The sequence below is a fragment of the Tetrao urogallus genome, assembly GCF_951394365.1.
Source record: "Tetrao urogallus genome assembly, chromosome: Z".
Lineage (NCBI taxonomy): Eukaryota > Metazoa > Chordata > Aves > Galliformes > Phasianidae > Tetrao > Tetrao urogallus.
In genome coordinates, this window is record NC_136816.1 from 12,837,785 (window position 1) to 12,864,373 (window position 26,589).

The following is a 26,589-nucleotide window of genomic DNA, read 5'->3' on the forward strand; positions in this document are numbered from 1 at the left end:
GCCTGCTTCCATGTGGTCATCTAACTTTCTCTAGCTCTGTAATTCTGTTTGTGGGTGTGCTCTTTATAGTATGCTGTTTTTTCGTTTTTTTTTGTTGTTGTTGTTGTTTTGTTTTGTTTTTTAATATAATGCTATCTACTGTGATAATTTATAGTAAGCTTGGTTATGAACTCCATTGCAGATCTCTTTTAAAAACACTTTTCGTTTACCTGGGCTATTCTATTTTTGAATGAAGATTCCATCACTTCTATTTGGAATAGAATTTTCACTGTTTATGTACTGTTGTAGAAAGCTTTCAGCAGTATATTTTGCTCTTGTGGGGAAAAATGCTATTTGATAGTCGTTATCACCCTGTGGGACCTTGCTGTTATTTGAAAGATAGCATGTGAAGCCTGGCAATGTTCTTTGGGATAATGGTATGCTACATAGAGGGCTACTGAAGTGCATGCGCCCTTGAGGAGAAGGAGGAATTGTGAGGAATTTAGGGCGAAGTTTTCAATATATCAAACAGTAATTTGTCATTAATGTTAATAGGATACAGCTGTGATTTCTTCACTGTTTTATTTGGCAGAAGAATTTGTAGTGCTTGCCCTTATTACAGGGAAAATGTAAAATAATGTGTGTACACATTTTAATCTTGAAATGGACTAGTTTCACTGAAAAATGAAGTTTTTTGACATCTAGAAAGTTACTGTAGAATACTATTTCTTAGCCAAATTATCCAGAACATGAACCTTTTTGCAACAAAAAGTATATTTTGCTTTGTTCCACTTTGGTCCATCTTCTGACTTGAGCTGTATCCTGTTCCTAAATTCAAAAATAGTGTCATTCAGCTCCTGCAAATTGTCTTCAGGGTGTCTTTGTTGGATACTAGTCCACGCTACTCTTTCTGTTGCTATAAATAAGATATACATAAGATATATATATATATCTTATGTATATATATGTAAGATACATATATGTCTTATAATTTTATATATCTTATAATATATATCTATAATATATATTTATCTATATATATATATATAAAAGAAAAAAAGAAAGAAAGAAAGGGTGGTGGAAGGCCCCTCTGAGTGAGAAGATTACTAGTATAGAAGCTTGGTGTTAGGTAGAAAGACTGGTCTCCTGTGAAGCCAAGACATAAAAGACTTACTGAAGGATATATGATATAATGTTGGCACAAGCTAAGGTAAGATTAAGAAGAGAACCATTAAACAAATTACTGTTGTTTGCTAATCTAGCCCAGACAAAACTGATAAATGTAACTGGCAAATCTTACAGGAAATATTCCAAGTTGAAAAAATATTTTTATTATGTGTGTGTCTAGGAACCTCTGCTGTTATTCTTCTGAGACACACTAGTAATCACATGAAATATTATTTCATTAAGTACCACTAGACTTACAGAATTTGGAAAATCATTGGAGTAACAAAAACAATTCTACACCTGAGTTGCAGACATCTAGGTGAGTTTTGAGGTTCGCCTTGTAGGAAGGGCTTGTGCTCTAACAGAGCAGACAAATAGGGCAGAGACTGTAGAATAAGTGAAAAAGAATACTGATCCTATGTGATTTTAAGAGTGTAAAAACTGAGAACTTTTGTGTTCTTGATCTAGACATCAGCCAAATTACTTGCTATCTTGGGATGGAAAAATTAATGCAATTAGAGGAAGAGTGAGGCTGTATATCCTATCACAGTCTGTATTTGTTTTTAAAGATGAGTCAAATGATTGTGAAAGGGATTGTTTGTTTACAGGTCTACAAAAGGATCTTAGAGGCTACCCTTCTCAGCACAGTAGCTGGAAAGGAAAGAGGGACCATGGGGCTTTCCAAATGCAGTCAGCTGCGTCAAGCTTATGGTAGAAACTTCACAAAAACTTCAGGGAGGTTTGTGCAGACTGAGCTAGTGACAGAAGCTGAGATAGAGGTTGGAGGCAGCAAACTGTATTGTGTGGGCTTATATATAGTTTCACCAGCTTGGGAACATGATGTTAAGAGCACAGCAGGCAGTGTCTGTAGGCGTTACGTAAACTGGACAGACGTTAATTTCTGTGAAAGGTAGGCTTCAAGATCATAGAGGATAATTATTTTTGAAAATGAGAGACAAGGGACTAGTGTTCTTTTGTGTGTAGCAGATACCACATTGCTTACCTGCCTTAGCTTCCTGCAGGCACTACTAGGCAGTTTTTTGCTTGTTTGTTTTCCTGTCCTGACAGAGAAGTACATAGATGAAAATGATGTGTTGCAGTTTATATTTTTTCTTGGATCTTGTCATGTCTCAGGAAATTTGTTTTATTAATCTTGACTATACTATAAATAAATACTTATTTCTCTTCTTGGAGAAACCTTTTGGGGTGTGCTCTAAATTTGTATTTATTCATATTGTGATTTTCATGGTTGACAATGCAAAATAAGCAACTTTTAAAGGAGAGAAAAAACAGTGGGTGTACTATATCTAAAGCTCTTCCGAAACTGTTGCAACTGTCAAGATTTAGCTCTGCTGCACAGAGGGCTGAGTTTTCCTATGCTTGTGTACCTAAGTTAGTTTAGACTCATTGTGTTTGTTCACTGTTTCATTTAGAGCAGCCATTCCAACCCTTGGCCAGGTTGGTACAGTTACTGGCTGCAGCTCTGCACTATAAAGGCAGCGGCTCTTCCCTGCAGCATCCCCAGAGCTCACAACAACCAAACATCGGTGTGCTGTTGTTGTGTTGACTGAAACCAGAGCATGGGTTTTAAAAAAAATTAATGTTTACAACACCATTTTTAGTTACTACTTGTCTGACCTGCAAGTTCTCAAGGGGAGTATATAGCGTAGCAATCAGATATTTAACTCAAAAATCTGATTGTGCCTCTTTTCTGCATTCTATAAGTCCTTTCTTAGGAGAGAGAAAAATTCTTCCCTCACAACTGCACCTTAATCATGTTATAGCTTTTTGGCACTATGTGAACAACTGTTTTCAAGGATGAAACACATGAATAGTAAAATGTCATTTAAAAAATCTGATGAAGACCTTGTAATCTCACTAAGGATTGCAAACACTGCCACTGAACAAGGATAATGCATTTTTTTTCACAAAGACCAGGTCAAATTTCCAACCAGTCTTATAGTTTTGTTGTTCTCCTTTTTTTTTTTTTTCTTTTATGTTTTAATAAAAACATTAAAAATCAGGATTATTTTGTTATATGTTAATGATATTGCATATTTTATGTGGGCTGCTCTGAAAATGATGCTTCCTATTCTATGATGTTGGTCCAAGACATTAGAGGCAGATGTTGTGATATGACAGTAGAGACTGAGCCTTCCCACCAATATCCTGTCAGACAAAAAGGGGGCATTACTTTCAAAGTAACTTCTGTATATGCAGCCCACGACAAATCCTCTTCTTTCAGTGTGGCCCAGGCAAGCCAAAAGTCTGGACACCTGTGAGTTAGGGTGCTAATGAATCCTAGTTGTTTTAGCTAACTTTCGTGGCTGAGAAACAGAAAGCCCAACTACACGAATCACAGAATCACAGAGTGACCAGGGTTGGAAGGGACCTCAAGGATCATGAATCTCCAACCCCCCTGCCACAGGCAGGGACACCAACCTCCACATTTGATACCAGACCAGGCTGCCCAGGGCCCCATCCAACCTGGCCTTGAACACCTCCAGGGACGGGGCATCCACAACCTCTCTGGACAGCCTGTTCCAGCACCTCACCACTCTCTCTGTAAAGGGCTTCCCCTGGATATCCAACCTAACCCTAATCCTCAACTTAAAACCATTTCCCCTTGTCCTGCAGTTATCTTCCCTTTCAAAGAGTTGATTCCCCTCCTGTTTGTAGGCTCCCTTTAGGTACTGAAAGGCTGCAATGAGGTCACCCCACAGCCTTCTTTTCTCCAGGCTGAACAAGCCCAGCTCCCTCAGCCTGTCTTTGTAGGGGAGGTGCTCCAGCCCCCTGATCATCTTTGTGGCTCTCCTCTGGTCCCTCTCCAACAGCTCCCTGTCTTTCTTGTACTGGGGGCTCCAGACCAGGACCCAGTACTCTAGATGGAGCCTCACAGGGGCAGAGTAGAGGGGGACAATCACCTCCCTGTCCCTGCTGGCCACCCCCTCACCTTTGAAGGTGAAATGTGACCCAACATGCAGGGAAGTGTATTTTTTGAAGTTTTTTTTTTTTTTTTTTTTTTTTTTTTTTTTTTTTTTTTGTTCTCTGATAATTTTTGTCATAATTCCATAAAAATGATGTAATTTATGTGGGAATGCAATTGCTGTAAAGCAACACTTCTGAAGCTTACATGCTTATGCTCCAAATAGTTTTTGTGTAGTATTTTACACTCATAAAATTTCAAAGCTGTGTTTAACAGGTGAAATACCAAAGTTCTTCTGCGCTGTATTTTCTTATTGCGTACCTAACTGTCCTCAAGTCTCAGTAGCATTTTTCTAGTGGTATGCCCTGCTGTGTCATCATATTAGACTGCATGTTTCGCTATAGCTCAAGCTAGCATTCCTTAGTAGCTGTGAGGGAAACTAACATTGAAAAGCATGCTTCCTCAGGTTGACTCTCTGCCTGACACTGAGTGCCTTAGGTAAGGTTTAATTTTTTGATTGTTGTTTCTTTTTTATTTTGCCTGACCCATGGTGAGGAAAAAAAAAAAAAAAACAACCCAAAACCTTGCTGGGCTGGTTTGGCCCGCTTCTGTGATTAATGGGGTGGGGGGACCCCCTGGCCCACTCCCTGGGAGAGGGGGAAGAAGGAGAAAAAGGTACAAGGTAGGGAGATGGGCCTAAAAACAATACAGTGGCAGTGTGCTAAGGAAGAAAACTGATTTGCTAAAAAAGATAATGGAATGCACGGTGATTCCAATTACATTTTATTATATTGCATTGAAGATAATAATCAAATAATATGAGAGAGACAAAGAGTCCAAAACCAAAGGCCTTACTGTAATGTTGAAGGTGAGACAGCTAGGGAGCACAGAACACAGAGATGAGCAGTAAAAGAAGGGGGACTAACTTGTGCGTTGCCAGCAGTTTTATTTTTCTCCAAATGGAAAACAGAAATGGAACAGTGAAAGTCTTCTGGGAGATGTAGATCTTCTCTTCAGAGAACCAGGTATCCAGAAATATTCACGGAACTGGGGCATTAACTCTTTAACTCCCAGAGCACTGCTTGATGCTGTGATGTGGAATATCGATAACAAAAATCATAAAAGCATGACACTAATAAAAAGCTTCATGTTGTTATTCAGAGGACCTAACAAAAGTATTACTGTTTTGAAGCTGTTTATCTCCTTGTTCCTTTCTAAATTCTATTTTTAGATATTGTGAACACTTGCTAGTTGAGATTTTTATTTATTTATTTATTTATTTCAGAATGTAAAATCAATAGCCGCCAAATCTGTTCATCTTAGTGGAAGTGTCAAAGCATCTTTTCTTTTTCTTTTCTTTTTTCTCTCTCTCTCTCTCTCTCTTTTTTTCTTTTTCTTTTTTTTTTTTTTTTAAAGAAAAAAAGCTTCTCTCATTTGCTCTCAAATTTGTGGTTTTAGGACCTGTGCACAGGACCCCTCCCATAATAAAATACTGGCATTTCCCTCTTTTTTTTTTTTTTTTTTTGTTTTGTTTTGTTTTTGTTTGTCCAGTGTGTGTTATCACATAAACCTAAGGTAACCTAAGCTGGTGATGAGCTTTATTTTTTTGTTTGTTTAACTTCTTTTGAAGGTGCTATATTGTAGGGCACAATGTCACATTACTGTGTTGAATCTCATGTCTTGGTATTCAAGCCATATTACAGAACCAAAGCTGAACTTGTGCTTGATCTGTGGAAAATGTTGAAATCAATGTTCAGTATGGATTGATGCCTCTTTGCTTCAGCTTCACCTCTGATTGCTCAACCTAATCTGACTCAAAAGACATTTGTTTTCAAGGCAAAGTGATTACTATGGCTGAATAAAGATCTGCAAAATTGAAGTTTTAAGTGCACTGAAAGTTCACTGAAAATGTCTTCTGAATTATTTTTATGTGGGAGCCATACAAAGCAAAATGAATTATAATGTTTAAGTTAATAAATTGAAGTAGAGTGAGCTTTCTGTTTTCATGGAGATCAATGTTTCTTATTCCAGCTGAAAAATAGAAAATGGGAAGAAAAACATAATAAAACTTCTGTTAGGTGAATACACAGTAAAGGAAGAATTTTCTTCAAAGAGAATGCCTTAGGGAAGTGTTTAGCAAGATAAAGCAATTTAGCGTCCAGGACAATTTTTTAGTACTAATTTGACAGGAACGTGAAATTAAAATAATCCATCTCTTTGAAAAGTCTGGAGTGTAGAAGTGGGAGGAGAGTAACCTTCTGGTTTATACCTGCTTTTTATACCCCACTCAAGTGGTTACATTTGGTGCAACTTGTGTTTCCAGGTTACTGGCTAAATTTTTAAAAACTCTTCAGAAATCTCTCTCAAATACAGAAGTGTAGGTGTCCTTACCTAGCTGTTGCTACTTCTCTCTTTTTTTTTTTTTTTTTTTTCGTTTATCCTATATTCAGATTTGTTACTCTTGCCAGTACATCAGATATAGATTCAATAGCACTGAATTTGTTTTGCTTAAAGTAATAAGTAAAACCATCCAGTGAAGTCCATTGCTCTGTGGTACTAAGTCAAGCATTTACAGAAACATGTCACACTGAGTGAGATTACAACAGAAGTATAGAAAGGAACAGAAAACAAAGGAAGTCTGTAGGAGATATTTGTTTTCTGTGTTGAATATCTTGATAATTCTTAATCCCAGAGAAGACAGCGTTTTGGAAAACAGATAATATTTCAACCAGTCTACCATGTTATCCAAACATACATCAAAAAGACACGTGTATCTGAGTACTTTTGGATAGGCAAACAGCAATTAAAAGAAGCTTTTTTTTTTTTTTTTTTTTTTTTTTTTTTTTTTTTTTTTTTTTTTTTTGTCCTTCCTTCAGCTTCACTTTTCTTGAATGGATAACACTAAAAGTTACTGAAATCTGCAAAATAAAGATGGCAAGATAGGTATGGCTGCACACCACCCCTGGCTATAGTAGGACCATTGAAAGCCAGGCAGACATGCTGCCATATAGAAGTCACGAAATATTTGTTGAAGTTTCATCTCCCAAAGGCAACAGAAGTAGAGAACCTGGTCTGAATCTCTCAAGCACGTCTGCTTGCTCTCTATCCCTTCTAGTCTGGTCTTATTCTTTGATCCTTGCTCAGTTCTGTATGTGCTGTTTAGTAATTTTGTAACAAAGTACTTGGTACTCAGTGAAAAAAGATCTCAATTGTGAGATAGCATTTTATTTTCCTATGTCTTGGTAATATCCAGTCAGTGTATGCTGCTGTATCAAAGAAACCTCAGAATGTTTTTCAGATACGGATTTGGGAAGGTTGAAATTTGATGGTGAACACATTGAACTGTTAAGGCTGGGAAGAACTCCCGGAGAGGTGTGAATAAGAAAAGTTTGTCCTTTTTCAGAATCTATCAAATTATTCTATTATTTGCTAGTATATTCTGGTATAATTTCCCTCTTGAATATTTATTTAAAAATATTAAGGACTTTTTTTTTTTTTTCTTTTTTTTCTTTTTTTTTTTTTTTTTTCCTGTTTTTTAACCTTGTGGCTTAAACTGTCTCCTAATATAGGTGCTTACAAGTAAGATTGGCAAGTCTGGCAGCCTGGAGTTGGTGGTGTGTTATGCTCCACACTTCAAGGGGATGAAAGACACCAGGGTGGGCTTTGTCTCCAGGCTACAGTTGAGATCAAAGCTTGTTAGTAAGATTCCTACTATAAAGGTCGTTGACTATCTGCTTCCTTCTGTTTCTCTTCATTTTCAGCTGGTGACTGTAGTAAATAAGTCTGACAAGTGTTGTTCCTTATCGTGGATTCCAGATCTTTTGTGGCAAATCCTGCGTGTCCTATTGGCCCATGGAGTCTGACAAACAAAAGCACTGCTTTTTTTTTTTTTTTTTTTTTTTTTTTTTTTTACTAATTACACAAAAGATGTGTGTTTCCAATACTTTTGTGGCTGGCACAGAACAGTGGGAAAGAAGGTGTACAAATGCTAGCCATGTGAGCCTTACTTCTGTAGCTGGGTCCTTGGGGACCAACTACTGATTGCAACTTTCTTGAAGTTAGTCTCTTTATCAAACCTTATTGTGCAGCGCTGAATTTTTAAGATGGGCCTTTCACCAGTCTGCAAGAAGTTATAAAGTCATTCAGTTGCTTCTTTTTATCCAGTGCCATTTTTTTTATTTTTTGTCTTCAAGAGAGAGAACAGAATTGTGTGAACCTTATGTAACAAGGGAACAAGATGTCAACCAGGGAACAACTAGATACATTTTAGGTTACGTGTTAGTTCTTGGTTCATTAGAATAAGAGCTCTTCAAAAATTTCTGTTGTCTTTGGCCTTCAAATGTATGTTTGACATTCAGCTGAAGATTTATTATTAAACTTTTCTTCATTGTCAAACAAATATTGCGGCCCAGAGAATGGGAGGCTTATTGCAGGAGGTAATAGGCAGGAAGGAATCTGTGTTCTTATCTTCAAACTTTTTTAGCCAGGCATTTTCTGAAAAGAAAAAGGAGTGAGTCCTTATCTGATCTACTGTCCACCTAATATTAACTGAGTCATCTTTGAAGTTTAGGTCAGATAATTTAATGCCTTTTCTCTTGAAGATTGGATGGAGTTGATAGAATTTTAAATTAACATGAGAGAAAACAAACTTGTATGCAATGAATCTCAGAAGTATAAATATAAGCACTCTCAAATTTTCTTCTGCTTGGCAATGTGTTAACAGCTGGTTTTAATCTTTAAAATTCATTGAGATATTTTTTACTGTCTTAAATCTCAATCCATTTATAAATACATCTGTTGTCACATGAATATACCTGTTCTCTTACTAGGTTGACCATGCATGTTCTTCTAATTTTATTTTCAATTCAGATTTCTTGTGGTCCAGCTGATGGCAGAAGGGATCGAATTATAGACTTTACTGACAGCTTGGTGTTTGTACTAGTTTTCCATTTGAAGTCACTGTAGATAGTATCCTATTTTTCTCAACAAGAAAGCACTTAAGCTAATTGCTCCACTGGCAAGCTATTAGTAGCTCTTTCTGATCTGTAAGTAGACTTCCATGTATAACTGCTAAAGTTTGAAACACCTGCAGCTAAAGCAATTTGGAGAAAAGCCATTAGTCTTCATGGACAAAAAATAGTGCTGAAGTTCAAAACATCATCAATGATGCTGTGTTGGAGCTGTCTAAAAAGATTTGGCTTTTAGTCTATGCCCCGTGCTATCCAAAACAACATACAAAATTCTTTGTAAACCAATTTTAAAAGTGTCTTGTTTATTCAGAAGCAACTGTGAACACTATTTGTTCAGGGAGTAGGCTCCAGTCAATTGCAAACCAGCCAACAGCTGATTTCTCCTTAGAAAGAAACATTGCCTAATATAGATCATTAGAAGCCAAAAACTAAAGGGACAAAGTCCTAAAGATAAACAGCTCAATCCTCAACTGTTCAACAGCCTCAATAAAACCTCTGATTTACTAATTTAGGGTGCAGCTCCACTGTTCCCACCTGCAAGTTGGTCTCAGATCCTTGGCTCTGACTTGGTGAGGTGTTGATATGTAGCATATGACCTTCTGTGCCCTTAAGGAGAAAAATACTGGCTTTCTTATGGTCCTAATCAATCAGTTTCTCTGCAGCTTTTCTTTATAAGCAATCAAAAGAGGAAAGAGGTATTGATTGGTCTCATTTTATCAAGACAGTGAATGGAAGGCACCTAAGTTACTTCAAAGGCCCTCGGAGGTACTTACTTCTCCATTCTAATTGACTGCTAGATGCTTTTTAGACTTGTACAATGAAGGTCTGAATTCAGTAATTTAAATTGATGGATAGCTATAGAAATAGACTGTTTTTTTTTCAATGATTTTTTTAGAAAGCCCAGTAGCTACTGGCTTCCTGCTAAACAGGAATAGTACGAAAATTCAGGTGACCACTTTAACTATTTTGATCACTAATGTGATTCCTGCCTGTGTTGCTAACTTTCCTTTAAGAGATACCGAAGTAGAATTAGTTCTTAGAGTTTTGTTGCTCTCTCATTCTTTCTTCTATTTCTGACTGTCTTTCACACATGCTCTTTAGAGGTGTTTGTAAAATCTGAAAAACAGTGGCATCGTGTCCAAGCCTATGTGCCTACTTCTCTGGAAACTCGAGTCCCCCACCGGCATGTATTTCTCAGACTCCTTTGTCAGTTCATCCTCTTACTGTGTTATGACCAGTTGCGTGGCCCAGTGAACTTAAAAGAGCTGTGATTTGTTTTGTTGTGTGTTTATTCTTTACTTGTTGGTGTAGCACTGACAGATCTGTTGAGACAGTAGTTAAAACAGAGGAATACTTCAGCATTCCTTTAAAAAAAAAAAAATATCTCTAGCCGTATTTCTAGTGGTATTGCTTTTGAATGTATAAAGGTAAATTCTTAGACAAAGACATGTGGGATGTTGCATGTGTGGTGGTTATGACTATGAATTATATAATGATTAACTGGTCTTCTGAAGCATATCTAGGTAATAGCTTGAAAATATTACAGTTTTAAATGTAGAAATAATTTAGGGTTTGGGTGATAATAATGTTAGTAGTAATGGGAAACTTCATTTGTTTTAGCTTTGATCCTACAATTGTTTGTATGCATGTGACATCTGTGAAAATGACAGAAAAAGTGTAGATTTACAGGGCTTCTTCATTCCTTGAGAAATAGCATTCATTGGCAGCAAACCTCAAATATTTACAAGGTAGGTTTTCCTTTGTAGGTGTTTTTTTTGTCTGTGTGTGTGTGTGTGTGTGTGTGTGTGGATTTGTGGATAGGCAGCAGGATAATCTGCTGCAGCAAGTCTGCTCTTCATGTATTCCTCAGATTGACTACACACAGTGTTCCTCCACCTAAGGATGCCCTGAGGCAGAAATGCTTGATCTGTGAAGAGTCACCTATTGACATTACTGAAGGCTGACCGGGTGGTGAGAGAATAGAGGGGGAAGAAACAAGTGAATTAAAATGTATTCGTTATAAAAGCGGTGTTTTAATTTATTAACATTCTTTAAAAGAGATGTATCACTCCATATTTCAAAGTGTTGAACAAAGTGACTTGTGAATCCTGTAAACGTGCAGCTAACTTCAGAGATTCAAGTAGGATTTCTCACTTCTTCCTGCTGAAATATTTATTTCAATTACACAGTGCTGCAAGCTTGTTACTGAGTTTTGCTGTTAGAGTGGAAGAGATGCATGCTCTTACCTTACAGTGAATGAATAAGAAAAAGCTTTGATTTCCTGTTTTTCCTTTTTTTTCCCCCCACTAGTGGGAATTCTTTGTTGCTGGAGGAGTAGATAAATCCTTTGCTTTTTTTTTTTTTTTTTTTTTTTTTTTTTTTTTTTCCTGTTTGTTGTTTATCAATTTACTCAACTGCAGAAAAAACTGTGTGGGAGTTGTGTTGGGATATTTCGGGAAGATTTTTGTTAAAGTGAGGTAAAATATTTTTGTTTGCAATGATGTTTCTATATACAGCATTGGTAAGGATTGGAAAAGCTTGCTTCTTTTGGAGAGGATTATGTAGTAGCCAAGATATATAAGGTACAACCAAGAGATCCTTCAGCTTTTGCTTTTGACAGTCAAGTGACTAGAAATCATAAGCAAAACTAAGGGCACACTAGAGATCACATGCAAGATTCTACTTCACAACACAACTTCTAAACATTTAAATTGAGTATAAGAAAATAGTTCTCTTTAATGAGTAGGGAGGCACTGGCAGAGAATGCTGAGAGAGGTGGTGGATGCCTCTGTCCTGGAGTCATTAATAGCCAGATTGGACAGGTCTCAGCTCCTAGTGTAGTGGTGGGTGTCCCTGTTCATTTCAGATGAGATGAACTAGATGGCCTTTAAAGGTCCCTTCCAACTCAATTTTATAACTCCGTAATATAGATAATACTCATCTCAGAAGGTCAGTGGGCACAATGGAGGAGATAAAAGCTGAGGGGAAAGGGGTACTGTTTTTTGTTTTATCTCACACACAGAATTGCAGGGTTGGAAGGGGCCTTAAGAGATCACAGGGTCCAATCCCCCAGGCTGACTTGTAAAGTTGTTCTAAGATGCACAGCAAAATGTGGAAAAGCTTGTCAACCCTATCTTTCATTTTGTTAAAAATACTGAACATTCTTTTTGCCAGATCTCTTCAGCATGTTTGTTTTTATTTAGGTACTGTTTTACCACAGGTAGACAAATCATGTGAAAGCTTTCTGAGTTCTGCTGAGTTCACTTACTCTGGAAACAGATCTCTTAAGAATGATGCAGAAATTTTTATTTTTTTGCTGTTGTGCATTGCTTACTCTTAATACTAGCATGTAAAGATGGATGTACAGAATGTACTGTATTATGAGTTCATGCAATTTTCATCTCAGGCTTTGGGGATCTTGTTAGTGTGTCTTGCAAAACACTATAAATTATTTTTAGTTTGCAACTCTTTGCATTGCTTTTTATCAGTGAGGACTGATGCTTCATCCTCTTTATCATCACACAAATAGAAGACCAGCTCTTTACTTTCTGTTATAAACAGCCTACATTTAAAAAGAAAACCTCTTGTATAGGTTGTTTTCAGTGAATGCAGCTCTGCTTTGTGATGAAAATCACAACAAACAAAAATTCCATGTTAAACTATGTATGTATGCATTATTGAGTCCTGAGCTGTCTCTCTGGGTTGTGTGCAACTGTTTTACAGCCTTTAATTAAAAAGGAATAATTAAAGTATTTTTACTAGTATTTTGGAGAATGACTTTTATCAACATATTTTGTAAAGGACTCTGTAATGTTCCAGAACAAACTAAAAGAGGAAGGTAGTCCAGCAGGCAAAGGAAAATGTATATCTATATGCTTAAACATACTACAAACATTATTTGTGCTTCCTGTCATGTACTTTTACTGACCCATAGTCCAGCCATTGGTGCACTACAAATCTTTAAAATGACTTCAGTTCCATAAATGGTAATTTACAAGGCCTTATTCCAGGCCTCTGAATATTTCATTTGCTATTATTGTTTACAGTTGCATAGGCATGCTGTAGACTTGTAGAAATGACCAGTTAATTGGTGATAGAAATAAAATATTTTTGTGGAGGACTTAAGCTAATTTTTCAATATGATTTTTAAGTTACACTTCGGTCTCCGGCACTCCTTCAGTGAATAGAAACTCAGATTATGGCATCTGTTGAAGTATAAACAGCGGTAGTCTATGGATATAAATAATAGTTGTCTCTTATACTGTTGTTAAGTAGAGTTTATGTCTTGTTATATGTTGATGATTTATCTCCTCCTCCTACCACGGTTTTTGAATCCTAAACTCTTTCCAAAAACATCCTAAGCAGTGTTAAACTTAAGTTTTAATCTGAAATAAAGTTAGCTCTTTGCTAATTTGTGATGGAAAATGTTATATATGATCAGGAATGCTAAAAGTACCTAGTGACTTGTTCCAGCCATAGTTCAGTCTGGCGCTCACAGCAGACACTTTATGTGATGTTCCTTTTATTGTTTAGAAATGCAATTTGTTAGTCTAAGTTGATCAGTATTGTGGTTTAATTGGCCATCTGAAGTAGTTAATTTATGTTATTGACAATGCAGTTCTTGTTTAGCTGTCAATACAGCCTTGTGCTTGAAAAACAAGTCTTATATTCATGTATTTTGCTGCTTTTGTCCAGACCGTGCCTGGAATTCAAGGGAAAGGCATTTTTTAAGCATAGCTGTGCAAAGATCAGACAGTGTGGGCAACAGTAGTTAAAACTTCTCCTGAATTCACTTCTTGGGAAGCCAGTAATATCTCTCAATACACATAAGCAAAGAGCTCATTACTGCTACTGCTTGAGGAACAGGGTTCCTTCAGAACCTGAACTGGTGCTGATTATGGAATCATGGTATTGCCGTGGTTGGAAAAGACATCCAAAGATCATCCAGTTCAAGTGTCCACCTGTCACAAATATTTCCCACTAAACTGTGTTCTTCAACGCAAAATCTATGTGTTTCTTGAGCACCTCCAGGGATGGTGTCTCCATCACCTCCCTGAGCAGCCATTGCAGTCTCTGACTACTCTTTCAGAGAAGTTTTTCCTAATGTCCAACATGTCTTCTTTGATGCAACTTGAGGCCATTCCCTCAAGTCTTTTTACTAATTACGTGGGAGTAGAGGCTGAACCCATCTCTCACAGCCTCCTTTCAGATACTTGTTGAGAATGATAAGGTCTCCCCTGCGCCTCCTCTTCTCCAGTCTGAACAGCCCCAACTCGCTCAACCGCTCCCCACAAAGCCTGTGCTCCAGGCCCCTCACCAGTTTTGTTGCCATTCTCTGGTCGTGCTCCAGGGCCTCAGTGTCTTTCATGTAGTGAGGGGCCCAAAACTGAGCTCAGTACTCGAGGTTTGGTACTATTGCCTCCCTGCTCCTGCTGGCAACACTATTCCTGATGCAAGCCAGGATGCCATTGGCCTTCTTGCCCACCTGAGCACACTACACGCTCATGTTCAGCTGAGCATCAACTTACCCTCCCAGGTCTGTTTCTTTCTGTTACCTAGTGCTACATTACCAGTGGAAAACTAGATAGAAACTGTTTCTAGTTGCCACCTACCCAAGCATTTTTGTATTCAGTGCACGTAGTCCCTTTTCTCATTCACTACTTTCTTCCTTAAAATAAAAAAGGTCCCAAACAATGGAGCACCACAAAAGAAACTGTTCAAATGTTCAAGTACTAGACAGCATGAGGTTTTATCAATGAAAAATTAACTTCAGAATTGACTGTTTCTTCATTATTCTGTGGTGCAAATTATAAAAAGTTATTGTAAAGGTTTTGAATGCAGAGACAGTCATTACTGTCAGGCTAGTTTACTTATAAAAATATATGGTGTTATTCATAAGATCTTTTGTCAGCTCCAGATTTGTAAGTTGTCTGTTGTTGTGTGAGGGGAAAAAGAAACCCACAAATCACTGTAGAATCATAAGCTTAGTTCTCTTTAGTATTCATTTTTAAAATTAATTTCTTTGATTGGCAGTGGCAATCAATGCAATAAATGTGTTGCAGTGGAGCCTTGTAGCATTCTCTCAAGCAACATTCTTCCAACTGAGTATTAATTATTTCGAATCATATTCCATGTGTTGTATGTTGGATGATAGTGAACAATGAAGTTAATGATCGAATAGTCCTTAAGTAAGAAACTAAATGTCAGGAAGCAGAGGAATGCAAAGTTAGTATACCAATTTTGCCCAGCTTCCTGACAGTTTCTTATTTAGGGACTATTCAAATATATTTGATTGTTAACGCTTTTACTTAAACCTTAATTGTTTTAATCCAGTTTTCTGTTTGAAAACATCAGTTTTCTGAAAAACTGTATTTGTGGATGAAAGCTAAGTGTGCTTGTAAATGTACCTTTCCTCCCTTCCCACCCAATCTGGCTACAAAATGTTGCCAAGTATATCTCAGAAAATATGCCATTGATTGTAATAAATTTCTGTTGTGTCCGTAACAGGTGTCTGGAAAATGGAGAAGACTTTGATCAGAATTCATCCAGTTTCTGATCCAGAAGCAGTATATTTTCTACAAGTATCATGGGAAAAAGATATAAGCAGTGGCTTTGGTATAATACTTACCAATGGTGAATGTGCATGGACTGGGACAGGTAATAATGAAAACTGTTTAAAATTATATTGTTCTCTTTTACTACTGTTAAATACCTTCTAGTCTGTGATCCACAACTTGCATTAAAAAGATTTTACGTTTTTCAACTCACTGAGGGAGGAGATTGGATTTATGGTCTTCTGGGACATGCTCAGATATCTTTGATATCTGCAAAATGTATATGTCAAAACTGATACTAATCTATTAGCATGTAAGCATGGTATGTTTTGTTCATGCTTACTAATACAATTTCTTGCAGTGATATTACGTCATCATGTGTGTGCCTTCAGATTCTTGAATAAATGTGTAATACAGTTAACATTTGCAAGCTGTAGTTTATGAAGCATTTATTTGCAAGTATTTTCTTGATGGGTTTGTTAAGATATTAACAGTTAAAGGTAACTGTGCTTGGTACTCAACTGCATTTTTGAGAATGTTAAAATACAAGAATTTTATTCCCGGTGGTAAATTACAAGAAAAAAACAAAAACAAAAAAAACTGCCTGACGTGTTTTTCCCCACCCAGAAATGTGAACAAAAGGAAGATTTCTTAGTATGTGAATGTTTCCTTCATTCATGTCTAGTGAAAGAAGGAAGGATTTGTGTGTTTCTCTAGACATGTATTGGATACTTGGTCCAAAAGTTTCAGAGGAAGGAAAGAATGATGTGTTTTACATAGCAAAACACGGTCAAAAACATTTTCCTGACTCTTTTTTTCTAAATTATAAGAGCATTTATCTGAGTTGTTTCTTTTTCTCTGTGTGCTGGACCTTGTTTGTCCTTGGTACTTTCATAACCCAAACTTTCAAATAGGCCTGTTGTTTTATAGTGTTTAATCTATTACCTTGTGCATTACAAGAAGCTTTGTCATTCCTGAGCTTTCTCTTAAATGTAACTTTCATCTTTTTTTTTTCTTTTGAAAATTAGGAAATGGGAATAATTTAATATATGTGTATGTGTGTACTATATTTTCTTCTTCACAATTCTTTTAACATTTTAAATATTCTATTGATGGAGGGTTCCTACATAGGCCAAATGCATATATACAAATATTGGCTCCCTGTAGTCTAGTAAGAAAGGGTTTCTTAAAATTAATTTTACAATTGAATATTCAAATTCTTTATTTTCACAATAATAGCAAAGGTGTTAACGTTGATAAATGAGGATTCCAGTACTTTTGTTTAAAAGTTTCTTTTTATGCTGTTACACTAAGGAAAGCAGTTAACATTAAAATAAGCAGCTTAAGATTCACACACACAAAAAAAGTTGCTTCTTAAGTCTATACTTTCTTAGTGAAACCTAGAGTTACTTTGGCAGGGAGAGTATAGAGAAAAATATATACACACAGTTCTTGTTTCAGTAACTTCCTGCGTCTGGCAGAACTGCTGGGTGGTAACTTCCCAAAAGAGAGGACCCCATGAGCATAGGGTAGTCATACAAAGGAGAAAGCCTTTATTCCTTTTTCTCAGCATCAGATCAATTTCTAAGGAATTCAGATGAGATTCATAGTCCTTTTAGTAATTTAATTGAGAATTGAAATTCTTGTGCACAAGGCTTTTCTGCTGCATCTATCTGTCTTCATGCACTCACTGTTGCTTTTGATCACTTTTTCTTAGTTATTACGTCATTCTTGAAACTGCCTACCTACCACATTCAGAATGTGGGAGAACAGAAAGCAATGGTCAGAAAATTCTTGCTGTGGGAAATCCCTTTTGGATTTTTCATGCTGTGGATTATTTTGTTTGGAAGACCTACCAGGAAGTGAATGAGAGTTGCTGATGGGATTGTCTTTTATGGTTCCTGTACATTCAGAATGATGATGAAAGTTTAGAGTCTTATTTAGAGAACAAAACATTGTAAAATATCCAGGGGAGGAGAAGCACACTAATACAGATTATGTTACGTTCACTTGGTATTAAGTTAAAGAACTGCAGAGAGAAGCATTTAGAAATTTGATGTTTCTCCAAAAATTATTGGGGTTTTTTTTGTTTTTTTTGTTTTTTTTTAATCTGATAGTTTTAAAAGATAAAGGAATACACTGCAAGTGTACAGCAGTAGGAAAGGAAATCCTGGTGCTCTTTACAGTACATTAGTATGTCTGGTTTTTTTTGAGCTTGCTTGATCAGTGTTGTAGGCCCCATTCTTTACTGGCTTGTAGGCTCATTTATTTGTTTGTACCTATCAGTAATTCCACTCTGTTTGCTACATTAACATTAAAAGTGCTGCTTTTAGATTTAAAACAGAAAATGCAGCAGACAGTTATTAGAATCTGAAGTCTTCCTAATGACATCTGGTTTATGCTTAAAATATTTTATTTAATATTACAAAATGCTTTTACTGCTTCATCTATAGAGACTTGAGAATTGTGGCTGAGTTTGAGCATGACTGACTTGGCTAAGAATCAGGTAGGGCAGAATGGGTAGCGTGTATAGTGGCTAGTGTGAGTTTACAGCCCTTGCTGCAGTGCTGTATATGATGGCACAAAGTCTTGTACTGAAAATCATGCCTGTCAGTCTTAATGTGTGAGGATTAATACTCAACTGACTTTGACTTCATATTGGCGTGTTTGTAGGTCTTTCTATGTTTGTGGTGCTGCATGCTATTTTCTCACTTGTTCGTGTCACCTGTATGCCTCCTGCAGATGTATCTGATTGTTATGCAGCATTGCAACTAAACATTCCTATAGTGTGGTTTTTGACACAAAGTCCAGTTTGTAGGACAAGTACCAGCTGGCAGTATATATGGCCTTCTGTCATGGTTTTTCTGATGCGTTAGGAAGGGTTTGACATATTAGAAATGAAGATGATATATCCTTACAATGGTTGGGGAAAAAAAAAATCTATTTCCTTCTGTCTTCCCCTTTTCCTCCTGCCTTTCTTTCTTGTTACCTCGCATAACAGTATTTAAGCCCTAGCTTAGAGGAACGTGAGCTTACAGCCCCCTTCATTCTGCTTGAATTTATATTATTTTATTGTGGAAACAAATTTGAAAAGTATAATGGTAAAGTAAGTAAAATGTTTTTAAAACAATGATAATATAATTTCAACCTGTACCTTAGTATGTGTCTCAGTACTTCAGTGCCCTGAAGTTCATCAGTATTAGGCTGTATACAAAATTGTTATATATAATTTTCTATTACATCTGCTGTAACAGATAGCAAAATACTTCAGGAAGGACAGATTTTGAGTTTACAAATCTGTAGGGTTTTGCATGTTGTAGTTGTCTGTCTCCTGACCAATTTTTTCCCCACTCTCCTCATTTTGAAAGGTTTTTTTTTTTTTTTTTTTTTTTTTAACCCCGTTCTCTCTAATATAAATAGTGCAACTTGAAATGTAGGGATAGAAGCATCTTCTCCCATCTAGAAACTCTGATAATGAGTGATTTATTTCTAGTCTTCTCTAGCATATTCTGCAGCACTCCTGTTTAAAAAAAAAATCACTACATTTAGGTTTTTATGTTAAGCTAATATGAATGTGACAGCTTTACAGTTTTCTCTTTCCAAGTGGGGAGAGAATACTCAAACAGTTAAACTATTCAGGGAAGTGTATGACAAAATTCAGACTGACACGTGTGGCTTTTCATGTCTGAGTGTGACAAAGACTGACTTGATTATATTTGTTGAGTCCCAAACAATTATTTATTTACTTTTTTCTTAAAAACTTAAAAGCACTGAGGCAGCTCAGTTCCTATGCATCCATTTTGCTTTCTTGCTCTTACAGATTTGAATTTGCCTAAGGAAAAAATGCCTGGTGCTAGTGGATGGCTAATTTGATTCTGACACTAATGTATCATTGTGTCATACTGATATCATGTGTATATCTCCAGGCTCAGATTTTCCACAGGTGGGAATACTTTGTCCTTGTGTCAACAATTTATTTCCTTGTGGTTGTAACATTAGCATGCTGTCTTTTGCCATCTGCATCTCCTTTTTTCACCTGGCTGTTGTTTTTTGTCTTACAAGGTAACAAGCAGGTGCCTTAATTACTGACCTGCCTTATCAGATTTTAGAGTCATACAATAACTAGGTTTTTTTGAGTGCACAAGTAATCGATGCATTTGTGAATAGGTAACCTTTGTAACTAATAATCCTGTACCATACTGTGATCTTTCTTAAAGGCAAAAGAAAACAAAGAAAAACCCACAATACAACCCTTCCATTCCTTCTTTCACCCCTGAAACAGCAATTTAAAAAAACGAAATAAAACAAAAAAATCCTTCCCAAAAATAAGAATTTATATCTAAAATTAGGAAGTTGCTCAATTTTCATATTTTAAGATGTGTACATGAAGCAAAAGCTACTATCTATGGAAAAGAAAGAACTGGCTGGATATGTAAAAGCTGAGAATGGTTTTTGCTTGCAGTGGTTATTGGGCTTTGAAGCTCAGGATCCTGAGAACAGAGTTTAAAAAAAAAAAAAAAAAAAAAAAAAAAAAGAAAAAAGGGTTCGTGACCCTAGATTACAGAAAAGCAAACTCTGACCTGTTCCAGTATCTCTTAAAAGGAATTCCATTTAAGACAAATTTGGAGGAGAGATTTTTGTTGTTTTGGGGATCGCCTCTTCCAAGCTCAACAATGATTTATTTCAATGGAAAATGAAATGAGGCGAAGATGTCAGGAGCCCTGAATGCATGAGAAAGGAACTCCTTCCTAAACCTGACATAAAAAGCAAATTCACAGGATGTGGCTGTAGGGGCAGGTGACCAGGGACAGCTATAAAGACAGTGTCTAAGCATACAGGCATAGGGTTAGAAGTCAGAATCCACCTGGAGTAGCGTGTGACAAGGGATGTGAAAGACAGCTAAGGCTTCTTCTGATTTATCCACAGAAAAAGAAAAATGAGAGAAAGGCTGCTTTGGGATGGGACAGGGAAAGTGGTGAGAAAAAGCATGGAAAAGACTGGTGAACAACTCACAATTATAGGAGGATTGGATTAAAGAATATCTTAAGAAATTGGACTTGTACAAATCTTTGGGACCTGGTGGGCAGAGACAGTATGTGCTGTGGGATCTGGCCCATGTCATTGTGAGGCCGTCTTGATATCTTCACAAGATGCTGTTGATGAAGGAAGACTTGTTAGGTCTAAAAGAAACATCTCTTCTGCCTCTGGAATTGTGATAGGCTGGATCTGGATAACTAGAAGCTAACTATCCAGAGGGTGTTAGAACAGTAATCCAAGAATCCATTTCCAAAAATATTAAGGATGAGAAGACAAGTAGTCAGCATGGACTTACAAATGGAAAATCATGCCTGATCTGCTTAACAGCTTTCTCTAGTGTAATGGATAGCTTATTGAATGAAAGATGGGAATGTTGTTCATATTGAGTTTAGCTGGCAAGGCATTTAGTCCTGTATCCTGTAACATACCCATGGTGAAGTGCAAACTGAGTAAGTGAACTGGTGAATGTAGAAATGGATTGAGCTCAGCCGGCTCAAACAGTTTTTGAAGGGTTGTGGTTAGGGGCATGGAGTCTAAGTGGAGGCTTCTGTACCCCAGGAGTTGATAAAAAAAAAAATCCCATGGTGTTAACATCTTTATTAATCACTTGGATGACGATAGGCTGCATCCTTAGCAAGTTTTCAGATGATGTAAAAACAGTAGGAGAGTTTGAGGTACCAGAATATTCGTGTTTCCACTCATAGTGCCTTGGATGGGCCAGGGAACTGAGCTGACAAGAACTTCAAGAAATTCAACAGAAGGAAATGTCTTGGAGGAATAAGCCCTTAGTCTGCACTGATGTCTGCACTGTGTTGTCTGGCTGGTAGTAGGTACTTCGTGTTGAAGTGTTGAATATGGTCCAACCTTGTGGCAAATAATATCAAGAGTCTCCTGGGCTGCTTTAAGAGGAGTGATACGAGTAGATCAAGGGGTATCATCATTCACTGGGCAGATGTGGCACTGTGTATAGTTCCGGGCTTCCCAGCAGCAGACATGAACTTCATGAACATACTGGAGTCAAGTAGTAGTTGCTGAAGATGATTGAAGGACTGGAGCTTCTGCCTTACTAGGCGAAGGTGGGAGAGCTGGGACTGTAGAGCCTGGAGAAGAAAAGGCTTAGGGAGATCACATTAATATGTGTTAGCACTGATGGGAAATAGTAAAGAAGACAGAGTAAAGCTCTTCTCAGTAGTATCCACCTACAGAATATGAAATAATGTGCACAGTTTAAAATACAATGTATTATTATTACTATTATTATTATTATTATTATTATTATTATTATTATTATTATTATTATTATTGGAGTGACCAGAACAGCTTGCCCAGAGATTTAGTCCTTGGAGATATTTAGAATGCAGCTGGACATAGTCCTGCACAACCTGTGTAACTGACCATTCTTTGAGCAGGGGGATTGAACTAGACAGTCTCTCAGAAATACTGAAATGTGTGAGGATGTGGCTTCCCAGCAAATAGTTATACGTTTAGCCCCCTGCTGTATTTTTAGATGATGGATAGATTTGATAAGTGCTGCCTTCTTTGCAATATGAGATTAACTACTGTGTCTAGATGAAAATAGAAGAAAAATGAGGCAATTTAAACAAGCTCATTTTGGTTTGAAATGCTGCTCTATTTCCATCAGTAGAACTTCAATGTATGTGCAGGTTTATGTCTTAAAATGAAATTATATTCAGATGCATTTGTATAAAGAAGAAATATTGCTACAGGCCAATTTTTAAAGTCACTTGTAGATGTGTTAAGGATGTGTTTTTGCTTTGGTTTTTTTTTTTTTTTTTTTTTTTTTCAGGCTGTCACAAACTAATCTCCTTTTTCATATTTTTCTCTCAAAAAAACTGGACAAATGTTAGAGAAGTCTAAGAATAAGTTAAGATAAATGAGATTGGTTGGAAGTGTAGGGAACACTGCATGAATCAAGTAAAGAATTGAAAATTCTCTATAATGGACTATCCATTAAAGCACACGCTACATTGTAGAAATACTGCTAAAGAAAGTGCACTCATTGAGTTCATTTTTCTAATTAACATATGATCTCTAAAAGTATTGTGGGTGCAGGTTTAAGAATGAATTATAAAGGAAGGAAAAACGTATAGAGGAAGGAAAAAATTATAAAGAAAGGAGGGCTCATGTGGTAAAATTAATGACATTCTTTTTTTTCTGGGTTAGAGAAGGCAAGAGTTGGTGAGCTGCTTTTCAGTTTGAGGATAGATAGATATAAAAGAAAATATAAAAGAAGAAAGAAGATACAAAAAGAAATATATATGTTAGCAGATGGGAAAGGCCCATCGTGGTTCTTAGGGATTGCACATCATTATTGGCTTGTTTTGCTCTAAATTCAACTCTTCTTTATCTTCAAAGGAGAGGAGTAAAATTTTCATGGTACAGTTGATCTAATACAAAGTGGGGATACATCTCCCATTTAGTGGGTCATGTATTTAAACAGTACAACATGGATTCACCTTCATATTCATTTGTAAATTGAGAGTTTACTTTGTTGTAAGATTACAAGTAATGAGTTTGGAAGAAATAAAATAAAAATATGTGAGGTGACAGTTGTCTGTCTACTGCCCGGGGTTAACAAATTCAGAAAAAACTAATAGAACATGTGAGTGTCGTTAGGGATATATAAATATACGTATTAGTTCACGTGAATATTAATTTATATATATATATATTTTTGGTGATAGTTTCTGAAGCTGAAATTTCTAGGGAGGCTGCTGACATGGAAATGAACAGAGAAAAATATGTTGAAGAACTGAAGAAAGCATTGATACTTGGAGAAGAATCAGCTGGTAAATACAACTTCACTGTTTCTGTGAATGAAGAAAATGCACAGTGTCACTTCTCCTATGAAAGAAATTTGAAAGATGGCTCTGTAAGTATGATTTTGCAGTTTTGTTTTTACTCCTAGTTTCCTTATATCTTAAAATTCAGGCCTCTAGTGCTTTTCTACTTCTTGTTTCTTTTTTCCCTTTTCCTTTATACTTTATCAAAAAAAAAAAGAAAAGAAAAAAAACATCCTAAATTTGCCTTCAAATGAGAAAATGTATTTTTAAAATACGTTTTTCTATTACTTTAAACATTTTGAAAACTAACAATAAAGTGGTTTCCTGCTTAGAATCGCATTAAATTGTGACTTCGTTTTTTGGCTGCAAAGGAAAGGATTCTTAAAGCAAGGAACAAAGTAGTATTGTCTGTATCTGCACATACCATTGGTTGTTTCACATTATGATTTGGTGTTGAAACTTTTCTTGGGAAGCTAATCTAGGGAAATCCTGCTTGCTCCTGCCCTTTTTCTCTGAAATTAAATGCAATGCAGTTGCCAAGTTTTGTAACTGTGTCATCAGTGCTGTGATAATTGTTGAGATTACTGACTTGTCAGCCACATCAGTGAAATCATTTGACTGTTAGGACAAGTAGCTCTTCAGACTGGACTGTGGGTGTAATCACATTCAGGGCACAGTTCTTCAATCAGTTTATTGGTGCTATTATGGGGAAGAAAATTATGGGCAAAGAATAGAAACAAGATTGCAGATAAAGCAGTATCTTTGGGCATATCTTTGATTCCTGCAGAAAAAAAAATCCATAATAGAGTTATTCCCAGAAGGAAATTATCTAAGGATTTTCCCATCTGTGGCTTTTTTTTTTTTTTTTTTTTTTTTTTTTTTTTTTTTAAATAAAAAAGGCTTCTGCTTCAGACTATTGAGGCATACTCTGTTGAAGATGGGAGTATTCTGTTCTCTAAATTGGAAAGAAATTAAGAATGCATCATGGAGTTCAGTTACAAACCTGAAATGGGAATACATATATACTTCATGTATGTTGTGTCTTTTAGGTGAGATAAGTTTGCTATAAAGTAAGGGCCATTCACTAACCTGTAGCAACTCCCTTAAGTGCTTCAGAAGCCAAGCTCAGATTCTTAACTATATTTTAGTAGGTGGAGAAGGAGAGATTCAGTGGCATGAAGTTAGGCCTCTTAAAAATGCTTTGTTATAGGCTCGACGTTTTCCTCATACTGTTTAGGAAATTTCGAGCTCTTGATTAAGGTGCCCAAAAATTAGGTGATTAGGTCTTTCAAGCTGTATTATCACTTCTTCTGGGTACTTACCCAAGACCTTATGGGCTCTGTATCGCTTTCTTGACACTTCTTGTACATACTCCAGTCTTATTGCTGTTCACAAAAGCTCTAGGCTTAAGTATGTATACTACATACTGTATTGCAGCAGTATTACAAGGCTAGGACCAAAATTTTACTTAGAAAATAAGACCAGTAATTTTAGCAATCTTGTTTTTCTTGTCTGTGTCACACATAATATATTCTGAATACCAGACAGATGAAATACATACTGTATTTTATTAAGGGAAAATATCTTCATATATATGGGCCACCTAATATGTTTCCATCAATTAAGGCTTATGAGAAACTTAATTCACATGAAAGCATCTTTATGTCAGTTTGGGAAAATAATCTGGCCGAAGTAATTGAAAATAAAGTGTCCTGATTGCTATACGTGCTTTTGAGCTTGGGCATCAAAACAGTAGTTTGTGTTTCTTGGGTGAAAACGCACCTTTTTTTCCCTATATATTACACTAATGCGACCAATTAAATTGCCAGAGCCTTTGTCAGAAATATAAATAATTTTCATGTATGCAATAGAATATGTTTCAAACATTTTCTGAAGTTTCTGGGAAAGTGTTCATGGTGTATATCTTTTGGCATCAGATAAGGAAATAATCATCTTGAGCTCTGTACATCCTGAGGGCTGAAATTCACTTAAATGTTTTTTTGCTACTAAGAAAACCTAAAGAGACTTCCTGCAACTTAAACACAGAATTTTAGTCATGTTTGTTTCTTACCAGCAGTTATTTTTCTAAAGAAATGTGTATCTGTAACTTGTTTAGTCAGTAGGAGTATATTCTTTTTCCTATTTCAGCAAATGTGTTTATACGTACAAACTAAAACCTTCCTAGTGTTCAGAAGAGCAATTTTATTCTTTAGTGGGGGATGGTGTAGATGTTGATTGAAGTGCACAACAAAAGAAATGCAGTACTTTTTCAGTCAAGCAGAAAGATTTGTTAGTCTCTGTATTCTTACATAAAAATTTGATCATGAGGGAAGAGGAAGCAGTTATTTCCAATTTTGACAGTGCACATCATACCTTAAGTTCTCTGCTTCTCTCTTACCTCATATTATCAACCTCCATTATGAGAATGGTCTATTGAATTATCAGAAATAATTAGAAGATCAGTATTCTTAAGTCAGTATAGTTATAGATACATAGCAAAGGGAGAAATTCTGGGAAAGTATGCATGAAGACATAGTTGATTGGATCTTGAAATACTGAACTTTTTTTTTTAGTCTTAATGAATATATTTAACACTTTTTAGTTAAAACAAACAAACAAACCTGAAAAGTATTGATATAATTTGTGAGCTAGAAAAGGGATATCAGCTCATGCAGCTAATATTGCTATTATTTTTTACCTACTGAATATACAGATGCTTATTTTTGTATACCAGGAAAATCCACATGCCTTTTGTTAGATGCACATGAATACTTTATACACAAAATTTATCTTAATTATTTTTCATGAAACTTACCAACAGCATGATATTGATTAGGCACAGTAACCTATGCCCACCTTTGCCAGTAGTTTCCAATGAAGTGCTTTGCCACAGTGCTCCATGTGGATAAGCCTCTAATTCCTATCAAAAATTAAATATGGATTTCCTTTGGGGAAAAAAAATAAAAATCATTTATTAAAAATCATTTATTTTTTCCATTCTGAATATACCTTAGGTTCAGTTGAGTTATGGCCTGGTGCCTTACATAGGAATGGTATATTTGTGGTAAATGCAACAGATAGAAAGAGCACAATAAAACTATTTATTAGAGGAAATTCTAGGCTAGAACAAAACATTATTTTTTGACATAGTC

General features: G+C 36.2%; 1 protein-coding gene across 1 annotated transcript in view; it reads left to right on the forward strand.

Annotated features, from left to right (window-relative positions):
• Nucleotides 1-15,560: 15,560 nt before the first annotated feature.
• XRCC4 (X-ray repair cross complementing 4) overlaps nucleotides 15,561-26,589 on the forward strand; it is a gene marked incomplete at both ends in the record, with an annotated part of 153,045 nt that continues 142,016 nt past the window's right edge. The window contains 2 exons of the mRNA XM_079548881.1: nucleotides 15,561-15,699; nucleotides 23,339-23,526. Of these exons, the coding sequence (XP_079405007.1) occupies nucleotides 15,561-15,699; nucleotides 23,339-23,526 (327 nt within the window). The remainder of the gene's footprint in view (nucleotides 15,700-23,338; nucleotides 23,527-26,589) is intronic.